The sequence below is a fragment of the Pseudophryne corroboree genome, chromosome 7, assembly GCF_028390025.1.
Source record: "Pseudophryne corroboree isolate aPseCor3 chromosome 7, aPseCor3.hap2, whole genome shotgun sequence".
NCBI lineage: Eukaryota > Metazoa > Chordata > Amphibia > Anura > Myobatrachidae > Pseudophryne > Pseudophryne corroboree.
This window is the reverse complement of record NC_086450.1, coordinates 166,891,907-166,905,251: the sequence shown is the minus strand read 5'-3', so window position 1 is coordinate 166,905,251 and position 13,345 is coordinate 166,891,907. Positions and strand designations below refer to the sequence as shown.

At 44.2% G+C, this 13,345-nt stretch overlaps 1 protein-coding gene across 1 annotated transcript in view; it reads right to left on the bottom strand.

The window, feature by feature from the left end:
- Window positions 1-529: 529 nt before the first annotated feature.
- LYPD6B (LY6/PLAUR domain containing 6B) overlaps window positions 530-13,345 on the bottom strand; it is a 173,055-nt gene continuing 160,239 nt past the window's right edge. The window contains exons 4-5 of the mRNA XM_063933752.1: window positions 7,062-7,192; window positions 530-4,233 (exon numbers count right to left, since the gene is read on the bottom strand). Of these exons, the coding sequence (XP_063789822.1) occupies window positions 4,066-4,233; window positions 7,062-7,192 (299 nt within the window). The 3' untranslated portion in view covers window positions 530-4,065. The remainder of the gene's footprint in view (window positions 4,234-7,061; window positions 7,193-13,345) is intronic.

Sequence of the window (13,345 nt, the reverse complement as noted above, 5' to 3'; positions counted from 1 at the left end):
ATGTTGCAATGCAAGAGGTGCAAATACATCATCTATTTCACAGGTTCTCACACTCGGTCCTCAGGACCCCACGCGGTCCATGTTTTGTAGGTCACCTGTAGATTTTCAAAATGTGACAGTTGGTGATACACAGTGCACCTGCTGGGTGACATGGAAAATGTGAACCGTGTGGGGTCCTGAGGACCGAGTTTGAGAACCACTGATCTATTTTTTTTACATCCAGCGTGAATACTGGCTGCTTTTACATGTAGGTCACAATGCGGAATAGCTTTATTTTTACATAGTGATTTAGATGTGAGTTTGGACACACTCCTCCAAAATGTAAATCTCTCTGCACATTTTACAGCTCCCCCACCTGCACTGCAGCATGGTTTTAACAAGGTGCAAAATGACTTTGTTTTATTTTGCTCTGTTTAAGTTAAATCAGAAACATTCACTATATGTAGTGAGCATGTAAAGACAGTATAGGAAAATAGAATGGCATCATTTACCTACAGTGATAATAAAATATGCATCAAGACATGGTAAGTGCACAAAAGCAGTTTGGAATTTTATTATAAATATTATACAAAAAAACAGTAACAAAATTAAACTACAAAAAAATAAATCCAAAAGGCAGAAATGTCGCATTGCAACACAAAACTGAGGTTATTACACTGGTGATTTCTGCTTGAAATATAAAAACACAATTACAATTTCATTGTACATGCATTACCAAAAAGGCATACACCTTAACATCATATAATGGTAACATCAATCTATAAGATTGATTTAAATCAAGGAAAGAAAAATCACACTGTCTTGTGGACAAATTGACTGGGAGTATCCAATTACCAGCACTATTATTTTTAAATGAAAAAAACAGGCTATTATCTCAATTTTAGCCCGATGATTATTATCGGGCTATCCAATTATAGCCCATTTTTTGGACTGAAAAATGTCCAGTTTTTGGGTGAAAACACATGGGATGCGGAAGAAGTTACCGGACCCATGTGTTTCACAAAACAACGAGGCTTGATGGGCTAATTATCTGGGATTTTATTTGTGTGCCTGACGCATGCGAAACATAATCCCCGATAAGTTCCGGCTATCTGGGCTAATTGGATAGCCCCCGGGGGATTCATTAATTACCATGGCTAATTGGATACCAGCCATTGACTGTGTTCAGCAATGCAATTTTTAAACTCACATTTTGGGTTTATGAAGTGCATAGTTTGTGCAGTTTCTATAGAAGCTGTTTTTCTTCTGTTTGTGCCTCAAACGAACATAGAAAACATTTAGGTGCTGTAAGGGCGGAAGTTATCTACTGCCCTTTCGTTATGTCACTTCCTGGTCCTGATCACGAAGGGAACATAAGGGCCCCATACACTAACGTGACATGTCCGTATGACATGTTGCTGGCGATCACCAGGGCAGCCTTTACGGGGGGCAGGCTCGCCCAAGATACATCATATGCTGTCCTTTTGCATACGATGTATCTTGGGCGATCCCAGCTATGCCTGCGGGGTAGGACGTGATTGAATGTGCAGCACATTCAATCTGGAGGATCCATTCCGATGCTCACGGGAACGCGCATCGGATCGGTTACACCTCCAAAATGCCCGATTTCATCCGATATATCGGGCCGAATGCCCGAAATCAAATGAAATCGGGCATTATTGTCCTAGTGTATGGGGCCCTATAGACACAACCTTTCTACTATGCACAGGTCATGTGCTGGTTACCGTGGTAGCAAGGAGGAAGTCTTATTCTTACCATGGTTGCAGCAGTAATGTGCTAAGGTCAGTTCATCGAGCTATAGTAGATTACACAAACTGTATGCAGAAAACAGATAGCAATAAAAATATACAGGGCATAATAATGTTACGATTTGGAGTCTGGTTTTGGGGGTAACATAACTAAACTTTTAGACTGTTGGGAAGATCCTAATATATTTGCAATATCGGGCATGTGATATAAAAGCAAAAAAATTTAATTGTAATTGCTTATCAGGACTGAAGGGTCAAAGAAATCTCATATGGGCTGAAGGTTTCACTGTGAAGAAGTATTATTAAGGTGGAGATGTATCAAATCTTGGAAAGAGATAAAGTGGAGAGAGATAAAGTACCAGCCAATCAGCTCTTAACAGTCATGTTACAGGCTGTATTTGAAAAATGACAGAAGCTAATTGGTTGGTACTTTTCATGTCTCTACTTTATCTCTCACCAAGGTTTGACATATTTCCCCCTAAACATCATGTAGAACCTTCTCACAACTTCCAGTGTGGCAACTGATTTTTAACCTTGTTAGATGTCCAACAAGAACATAATCAGACTTTAAATCAGGGGTGGGGAACCTTTTTTCTACCAAGGGCCATTTGAATATTTATAAAATCCTTCGGGGGCCATGCAAAAATTATCAACTTAAAAATCAGCCTGCCCCCAGTAGATATGCCCCCATTAGATATGACCCCTAGTAGCACCGCTTACACACACACATTAAAAGAAAGAAAAAAACACAATACTCACCAGCCACGCTCCTGCTTCCGGACCCTTGCCCTCTGCCTGGCTGCCCGCTCCTCAGAACTATGGGAGAGACATCATGACATCTCTCCCATAGCACCGCACAGGCACACACGCACACTGCCAGAGCTGGAAGCTGGAGCTCAGGAGTGAGCTCCTGCCTCCGGCTGCTGCTGAGGGAAAGAAGCCAGGCGCCCGCTAGTAACAAAATCTCAGTGGGCGCCCGGCATCTCCCTTGGTTAGGTGAGCCTGGGAGGGCCGGATCAAGTGGCTTTGCGGGCCTTATAAGGCCCACGGGCCTGAGGTTCACCACCCCTGCTTTAAATAATGGTGAATATATGAACTTTGCGTCACATAGAGGTGCATTTGACCTCATCTCCCATCAATATGACTGGAGCCTCAAACACTGCACTGTGTTCTTGGGTTTTGCACTTAGTTAAATGGAGGGTTTAGAGTCACAGTGCATCGGGAGATGTCCATGAGAGTCAATTTTGAGAAAATTAATCTTAATGATGGATACATGTAATTAATCAATTACTCATTGACTTTTAATTGTTTTTACAGCTTTAATAACGTAGTACCATGTTTATTTCATACTATTTTATAAAATGTGATGTTTCCAATGCAAAATGTCAAAATATGCCAATAAATGGACTTGGTTTATTTAACTCAGAACGCTTAAGTCTAGGCTCTGAGTTACTGGGATTGACTGCACATTCCAAAGATCTGATTGGCTAATAATCTGGGGACTGATAACATTGGGTTTAAATACAATAAGGCAATCTAATCAACTGCACCTTGAAATGTCCTTACGGTAAACGGCATTGGAATGGTAACTATATTACCATGGCAGCTCATGTTAATTTGGTCATGCACAAATGTAATACTGGGCCTGTTTCATAAGGGAGATACCACCTAATATACTGTATTATAGCAAAACAATAAATAGAATCAATTGTAAAAATTTGTAGCGGAAAGTAAATTACATAAAATTTTACCAAATGTATTTAAAATATATGTATTGATGAAGCTTCCAATTCCCTTGGCCCAGACCCCCGTGGGAGCTCTCATTACCGATGCAGGGAAGTGGGCGGAGTTAAGGGAGTTAATCCAAATAGAAACAAAATTTATACCAGCCCCGTTCCTTTCCTGTGTCTTCCTCTGTTCCTGCCTGAAATGTGACATCACTTAGTGCAGGCAGGTTTCTTCATGGTTCACGGCAATTAGATGGCTCAGTAGCCACAAAAACAACATAACAAAGCTGACTGTCCATGTCTCCTGGGTCACAACCCGGAGAGCAAAATTCAGCATGTTCCCATAATAACATGGAAATCATTAACCTCCCCATCAATGGTGCATTTTACAGGAAGGTTTTGTCCAGCAATTTACCTGCTGTCTGTTAATTTCCTACCAGCTTTCTACCAACAGCCAGATTTTACTGTGCTTGAAATAAATTACAGTGGAAAAACCCTTCATCTGAGATTCTCCAGAATATCCACAGAACGGAACAGGTGTCTTTACTCTGATATACAGGAGTCACTAATGAAAGACACAGCCAGGGATGCTAGAGGATGACCAGAATAAACATGGCGGCTGCTACAGCAGGTAGGAGGGCCGTCACCCTGTGTGCATTTGACTTTCGATGAGATCTGACGACATTGAGTACAGCATTTGTGTTATTGGTGGGCAGGTCCACATTGCAGATCATTCCATCACAGCAGGCACTGCATTCCTACAATCGGAGAGAAATATTCATTACCCTGCAGTTCAGTTTGCACTTTTGGCAATGGTATATTTGCCCACGTTAACCAACTATCATAAGTTATAACGATAATATATAAACAATAATAACTATATAATAACAATAATTAGCACTGTCTCGCCATGACCACATAAACACACAAATCCACAGGTCAAGTTCTTTGGGCCTGTTTATTACAATGTGGGGTAAGGTTTAGATTAAAGTAATATAGGTACAGTAGCTTATACTGTATGTGCGGAGCCTTAATCTTCCAATCGCAGAACATGAATAAAATGAATTGTGTGACACAAGTTAAATCACTGCTCACCAACTATAATGATAAATGTAACAAAATACTGCATAAGTACTGTATACAACTGTAACTCTTTGTGTATACTGACTTACGTCTATTTACGTGTGGATAGGTGGAATTGGCAGGTAGTGATGGGCAAGCAAGTACAGTTAGGATGTATTCACATAACTCCAACCTGATTAGACATGGGTGCAGCCACTGGGGGTCATTCCGAGTTGATCGCTCATTGTCGATTTTCGCAGGGCAGCGATCAGGTGAAAAAATTGCATTTATGCGCATGCGTATGGGCCGCAATGCGCATGCGCGTCGTACAGGTACAAAGCCCGTTGTGGTTGTGCACAGGTTCTACCGAAGTTTTTCTTCGCACTGACGGCAGCAAGAAGATTGACAGGAAGGGGGCGTTTCTAGGTGTCAACTGACCATTTTCATGGAGTGTTTGCAAAAACGCAGGCGTGGCTGGGCATTCGCTGGGTGGGTGTATGACCTTGAATCCAGACACGAATAGGCTGAAGTGATCGCAAGCGCTGAGTAGGTTCAGAGCTACTCAGAATCTGCACAAACTGTTTTTGCAGAGCTCGGCTGCACAAGCGTTCGCACTTCTGCTAAGCTAAAATACACTCCCCAGTGGGCGGCGGCATAGCGTTTGCATGGCTGATAAAACTAGCTAGCGAGCGATCAACTCGGAGTGACCCCCACTGTCTCTTAGGAAGCGGATCTATTGCTCTTAGTGCTGACTATCAGCAGCGCTGTCTAGCTATTCCTAAGTGGCAGCTGCAATGGCCCCTGCAATCACTAGTGTCATGGCTATATTAAGTCATGGACATCTATTCGTGTTACTTAACAGACATTTCATCTGATTAGTAAAAAGAAAACAGCAAAAGTAGCTACTTAATATGTAACTGTACACTTAATATTTTAAATCCAACTTTATTACTTATTAATAACCATCAAGACAATATGCTCTCTTTTGTGTATAACACTTCATTACATTCAGAGGCGCTTTAAGAGAGGAGGATGCCCGTGTGCAGTCTCTGATTGTGCCCCCTCCTCTCAGGCAGTGCAGTGGACTCTGGCATTGTGCCAGGTCTCCTAGAACACGGCGCCCATGCAGCGTTCCCGAGGACATTTCTATCTATGCCCGAATCAGCAGAAAACAGGCTCGGCAGCCATTTTTCAAGTGTTATTTGCCGCTCTGCAGCCAGCACCGGGCCAACAGAGAGGTCAGTTTAATAGGTGCAGGGTGTGTGGTGTGTGGGCCCCCCTGGTCCCAGGGGCCCGTGTGCAAATAGGGTAATGCGGTTTTAGCATTTACTATTATCACTGGCACATCTCTGCGTTATCACACCTGACTAACACCTGTAAACACTAGTATTTGTGATCTGGACACATCTTGCATCTGACTCAACATAAACATATAAAGACGCTTGCCTTACATAAGATTATTATTTTAAATAACCAGAGCAAAATTTAATCCATATTCAAATAAGTCCCATTATGTTCAATTTTTTCATATTTTTCTTTTTTAAGGTTTCTACTACAAAAACTATTTTGAACAAGTTTCTATTTTGAAAGCCACATTCATCATGAAACTATACTCCCAATTCTAAAAAAAAAAAGAAATGTTGTTGTTCAATGTAAATTACTTCCATTTGGGGGGAATTAAATTTCCCATGATATTTTTTTGGCCGTGAAAAATGTAATTCTTTTCATGATTTTTTTCCCTTTTTTTTGGGGGGGGGGGGGGGGGGGGGCTATCCAGTTAGCGATATATCAGGCTAAAACACGTAGGATTACGGACCTACATGTTTTTGATTGCACAAATTTGCTAAATATGGGTAATTATCAGGTATTTTATTTTTTCAGAGCCTGCTGAGGCTCAGAATAAAGATGCACAATAATTGCTGCCGCTGCTTTTGGCTAGTTAGCTCAAGGGGAACAGTATTGTACAACTAAAATGCAAATGCAGCAGGAGGCGTCTGTAGGAAAAAGACGCCTCCTGAATACATCTGCGAGATTCGCATGCTGGGTCCAAAGACGCAGTATCAAATCACCATCGCGGCCATCGGGTCCGCAGCCATCTGCGTAAGATGGAGCATACGTAGACTGGCTGTTGCAACTTCTCTGCCAGGTACAGGAAGACTGATGACGACACAGACCCTGGGCTTGGCATGCCTACAAAACGGGGGCAACACGCCCCTATTTTGTAGAATGGCCAGGTCACCGGTCTGCCCCCCAAATGCAGCAGCATGTCAATCATGCTGGGGTTAAGTGGGGATTGCGAGTATTCGCACAGGACTCATTCTGCACAAGCACAGAACAGGTCCTGCACATACGCAGTACACCCACCATCGGATTTGTGCATAAACCATCAGATTTACATCCAGAATGGAATCAGGCTCCAATGACTTTACAATACTAAACTTTTTTCTAGAAAGAGGTTTAGTTTAGTGGACAAGAGCACCAGATCTTCCCACAAGTCTTAACTGAACCTAGAGCATGTCCTCACCGTATAGCCAGTGTCTCGATGGTGGCGACATCCCACATTACGACATTCCTCTTGCGTGGCACATTTTTTGGTGACGGATTTACTTTTGCCATGGCTTGTGAAGTGATGTACTGTTTTACAGTAATGTGTATCTGTAACATAAAGGAGAGCATTGTTTTACTATTAAAGAACATGATTTACCAATGTAGGACCAGGAGAGAATTGCTTAAAACACCAAATGTACTTACAGCATATTATTTATTTATTTACAAAGATTTATAAAGCTTGTTTTGTTTTCACTGCTTCTGTTTATGTACTATATAAGGCGATGCGGATCTCTTGTGGTTCCGTATAAACAAAGAAGATAATAATAATAATAATAATAATAGAAACAAGGATAATAATAATAATAATAATAATAGCAGCACATACATATTAGATAGTGCTTCTCAGAGAATATTTCAGTCACTCATATCAGTCCCTGCCTCAGTGGATCTTACAATCTATGGGCCTAATTACAATGGTTTGTGTACATCTCTGGTGGTTGATTAACTGCGCCTGCACAGGACCCTTGACCCTTCCTGCTTCGCCCACTAAGCCACAGCCTGATTGACAGATTGCGGTCATTTAGGGGTGGACACGGCCATTGTTTCAGAAAATGAGGGGATGTTGGCCCTGTTTTCTGGGCATGCCGAGGCCAGTGTCTGCGTCCTTAAATGCAACTTCACTGGCCCTGCTGCGTGAAAACACCAGGTATCCTGAGTAAACTAAGGGTCACCCAGATGACCAATGTTCAGGCAAACGATGCTGCGTCTTTGAGCCATGCAGCTGATCAGATAAGCCGGCAGGAGGCGTCTATTTACACAAGATGCCTTGTGCCACATGATTTTCGCACAGCAGCTAAGTACATAAACACTTCTAAATCAAGCCCTATAGTCACTATAACATGGACACACATACACATTTTGCCTATTTCTTTTGTCAGGCATCAGTTAACCTACCATATTTATTCTAGCTGGGGAGGAAACTGGAGCACCTTGAGTAAACCCATGCAAGCATGGGGAGAACATACAAACTCCCCATCTATAAGGCATTGGTAAGGACTTGAAACTCATGACCTGAGGACTGTTGGCCAATAATGCGAACTACTATGCCAACCACGTATAGTGTTTCCGCAATAATTTTTATAACAGCTTCATGCAGTGCTGGGTAGTCATGTGTTTGCCTTATATATTATGGAAGTGTAGATTCCAATTATAGGAGACCTGATTATTGAGCACAAAAGTATGCAGATCGTTAAGGTTACCATTTGAGCCATTATTTCACAGGCCTTTTGAACAACCTAATCAAAATACTTTCGCAAATCCACCAAAAGTCAAGTCAAGATTCCTTCAGGTTTAAAGATCAGAAGAAGGCTGAAATCTCCAACCTGTTCAGCATAGCAGTGCGTATGGTGTAAAGCATGGGTCTTCAACCTGCGGCCCTCCAGCTGCTGTGGAGCTACACATCCCAGCATGCCCTGCCTCAGTTTTAGCATGCCTTAATAGAAAACTGTGGCAGGGCATGCTGCGATGGGTAGTTTCACAGCAGCTGGGGGCCCACAGGTTGAAGACCCATGGTGTAATGGTTAGCATTACTGCCTCACAGCACTGAGGTCATGGGTTCGATTTCAACCATGGCCCTAACTGTGTGGAGTTTATATATTCTCCCCAGGCTTGTGTTGGGTGACACCTACATTCTACTAGTGTGAATGTGCGTGCGTGTACATGTGGTAAGGAATATAGAGTGTAAGCTCCACTGGAGCAGGGACTGATGTGAATGGCCAAATATTTTCTGTAAAGTGCTGTGGAATATGTGTGCGCTATATAAATAACTAGAGATAAACAAGTATAAGTAACAATAATAGCATGTCACTGCAATACTTGGCTGTGTGACTGCAACGTGTCGCTGTCCAGATAAAAGTGCTGTGAGCAGGACCGTAACTAGACATTTTGGAGCCATGGGCCAGAAAAAGCGGTGCTGCGAGGGGAGAGGGGGTGTCGGCGTAAACGCGGGTGAGTCTGGGCAATTTTTCGGGGTGGCTGCGTGACGTCACACGTGGCTGCTGCAAGAAAAAACATGGCGGCGGTGTGCATGCCTTCACAGCCAGGCTGCACAGATAGGGGGCTACCCTTATTTTGCAAGGTCGGCAATGCGATCGCAATTGCATAGTAATCGCAGCGCTGGCGGCCATTAGCAGGCTGGGTAGCATTGCCCTGTGCTGGGTGGCCACCAGCATGCGATTCTAGGCAGTTGCAGTTTTGTTAAATAAGGAAAACTGCAACTGATGCTGAATAAGGACCTAGGACACCAATCCTCTAATACCACCATTTATGTACTTAATGTGAGCTCTCTTTGTCATTTACAAATCACACATTTCTTAGCAGTCATACCCAGGACCTTCAGTCATTTCCACCTCTATGTATAGCCACATTTCAAAATACGGTCACACACAGGATTTGAGAGTATTTTGCAAAAAGCGCCTTAAATAAAGGAGTGTGTGACTGAAGGTGCTTAGGAGCGAGATGGGAGCGGCCAGGAGATGCCGGGGATTAAAGAGGAGGCAGTTGCAATAAAGATTGATTAAAACAGATAATTGACAGGTGCTGCAGACCAGTGCCCCATGCCTTGCAGTGCCCTGTGCGGTGGCACATATCGCACCACCCTAGTTATGGCCCTGACTGCTGCTGCGGCTATGATTTATACTGCTGGCCAGGGAAGGGGGGTTTCTGTGTAGAATCCTGCTTTTTGCTGTTTTGGAAAGGTAGATGCATTACGAAGCAAGAACCACAAAGACATTTTTTTCCCGATAAAAACGTGCTATAACTGGATAGCCCGAAAATGACCATTGGGCTAAAAACCGCGATAACAGCCATTTTTAACTCAGCTAATTGGATGCCCCCAAAATATTTTTAGTGGAGGTTGGAGAAAGAAAAATACACACACAAAGCTGTCCACATGCAGAGACCAGAGCAGAGACTGAGAAATCCTCCTTAAAGTTTCAAGTGAGGATGAAAAGTAGCCTCAAGCATGTAGAAGGCATTAGTAATATGGACTAAAACAGCACATGTATGTCAAACATATTTTCATTGATGTCAGCAGTTATAAAAATAAGAATTTACTTACCGATAATTCTATTTCTCGTAGTCCGTAGTGGATGCTGGGGACTCCGTAAGGACCATGGGGAATAGCGGCTCCGCAGGAGACTGGGCACAAAAGTAAAGCTTTAGAACTACCTGGTGTGCACTGGCTCCTCCCCCTATGACCCTCCTCCAAGCCTCAGTTAGGATACTGTGCCCGGACGAGCGTACACAATAAGGAAGGATTTTGAATCCCGGGTAAGACTCATACCAGCCACACCAATCACACCATATAACTTGTGATCTAAACCCAGTTAACAGCATGATAACAGAGGAGCCTCTAGAAAAGATGGCTCACTACAGCAATAACCCGATTTTTTTTTTTTTTTTTTTGTTGGTAACAATAACTATGTACCAGTATTGCAGACAATCCGCACTTGGGATGGGCGCCCAGCATCCACTACGGACTACGAGAAATAGAATTATCGGTAAGTAAATTCTTATTTTCTCTGACGTCCTAGTGGATGCTGGGGACTCCGTAAGGACCATGGGGATTATACCAAAGCTCCCAAACGGGCGGGAGAGTGCGGATGACTCTGCAGCACCAAATGAGAGAACTCCAGGTCCTCCTCAGCCAGGGTATCAAATTTGTAGAATTTTACAAACGTATTTGCTCCTGACCAAGTAGCTGCTCGGCAAAGTTGTAAAGCCGAGACCCCTCGGGCAGCCGCCCAAGATGAGCCCACCTTCCTTGTGGAATGGGCTTTTACAGATTTTGTCTGTGGCAGGCCTGCCACAGAATGTGCAAGCTGAATTGTACTACAAATCCAACGAGCAATAGTCTGCTTAGAAGCAGGAGCACCCAGCTTGTTGGGTGCATACAGAATAAACAACGAGTCAGATTTTCTGACTCCAGCCGTCCTGGAAACCTATATTTCCAGGGCCCTGACAACGTCTAGCAACCTGGAGTCCTCCACGTCCCTAGTAGCCGCAGGCACCACAATAGGTTGATTCAGGTGAAACGCTGAAAACCACCTTAGGGAGAAACTGAGGACAAGTCCTCAATTCCGCCCTGTCCGAATGGAAAATCAGATGAGGGCTTTTACAGGATAAAGCCGCCAATTCTGACACGCACCTGGCCCAGGCCAGGGCCAACAGCATGACCACTTTCCATGTGAGATATTTTAACTCCACATATTTAAGTGGTTCAAACCAATGTGACTTTTGGAACCCAAAAACTACATTTAGATCCCAAGGTGCCACTGGAGGCACAAAAGGAGGCTGTATATACAGTACCCCTTTCACAAACGTCTGAACTTCAGGGACTGAAGCTAGTTCTTTTTGGAAGAAAATTGACAGGGCCGAAATTTGAACCTTAATGGACCCCCATTTCAGGCCCATAGACACTCCTGTTTTCAGGAAATGTAGGAATCGACTTAGTTGAAAATTCCTCCGTCGGGGCCTTACTGGCCTCGCACCACGCAACATATTTTCGCCAAATGCGGTGATAATGTTTTGCGGTTATATCTTTCCTGGCTTTGATCAGGATAGGAATGACTTCATCCGGAATGCCTTTCTCCTTCAGGATCCGGCGTTCAACCGCCATGCCGTCAAACGCAGTCGCGGTAAGTCTTGGAACAGACAGGGTCCTTGCAGGAGCAGGTCCCTTCTTAGAGGTAGAGGCCACGAATCCTCCGTGAGCATCTCTTGAAGTTCCGGTTACCAAGTCCTTCTTGGCCAATCCGGAGCCCGAATATAGTGCTTACTCCTCTCCATCTTATAATTCTCAGTACCTTGGGTATGAGAGGCAGAGGAGGGAACACATACACTGACTGGTACACCCACTGTGTTACCAGAGCGTCTACAGCTATTGACGGAGGGTCCCTTGACCCGGCGCAATACTTGTCTTGTCGAGTTTTATAAACACGTGGAAGACTTCTGGGTGAAGTCCCCACTTGCTGACAGTGCTATCACATGATTTTCCGCCCAGCGAAGAATCCTTGCAGCTTCTGCCATTGCCCTCCTGCTTCTTGTGTCACCCTGTCTGTTTACGTGGGTGACTGCCGTGATGTTGTCCGAATGGATCAACTCCGGGTGACCTTGAAGCAGAGGTCTTGCTGAGCTTAGAGCATTGTAAATGGCCCTTAGCTTCAGGATATTTATGTGAAGTGATGTCTCCAGGCTTGACCATAAGCTCTGGAAATCCCTACCCTGTGTGACTGCTCCCCAGCCTCGCAGGCTGGCATTCGTGGTCACCAGGACCCAGTCCTGAATGTCGAATCTGCGGCCCTCTAGAAGATGAGCACTCTGCAACCACCACAGGAGAGACACCCTTGTGCTTGGTGACAGGGTTATCCGCTGATGCATCTGAAGATGCGACCCGGACCATTTGTCCAGCAGGTCCCACTGGAAAGTTCTTGCGTGGAATCTGCCGAATGGGATTGCTTTGTAGGAAGCCACCATTTTTCCCAGAACCCTTTCATTGATGTACTGAGACTTGGCTCGGTTATAGGAGGTTCCCGACTAGCTCGGATAACTCCCTGACTTTCTCCTCCGGGAGAAACACCTTTTTCTGGACTGTGTCCAGGATCATCCCTAGGAACAGACGACGAGTCGTCGGAATCAGCTGCGATTTTGGAATATTGAGAATCCAATCGTGCTGCCGCAACACTACCTGAGATAGTGCTACACCGACCTCCAACTGTTCCCTGGATCTTACCCTTATCAGGGAATCGTCCAAGTAAGGGATAACTAAAATTCCCTTCCTTCGAAGGAGTATCATCATTTCGGCCATTACCTTGGTAAAGACCCGGGGTGCCGTGGACCATCCATACGGCAGCGTCTAAAACTGATAGTGACAGTTCTGTACCATAAACCTGAGACATGAAGGTAAGCATCCTTGATGTCCCGAGACATCATGTAGTCCCCTTCTTCCAGGTTCGCAATCACTGCTCTGAGTGACTCAATCTTGAATTTGAACCTCCGTATGTAAGTGTTCAAGATTTTAGATTTAGAATCGGTCTCACCGAGCCGTCCGGCTTCGGTACCACAACAGTGTGGAATAATACCCCGTTCCCTGTTGCAGGAGGGGTACCTTGATTATCACCTGCTGGGAATACAGCTTGTGAATGGCTTCCAAAACTGCCTCCCTGTCAGAAGGAGACATCGGTAAAGCCGACTTTAGGA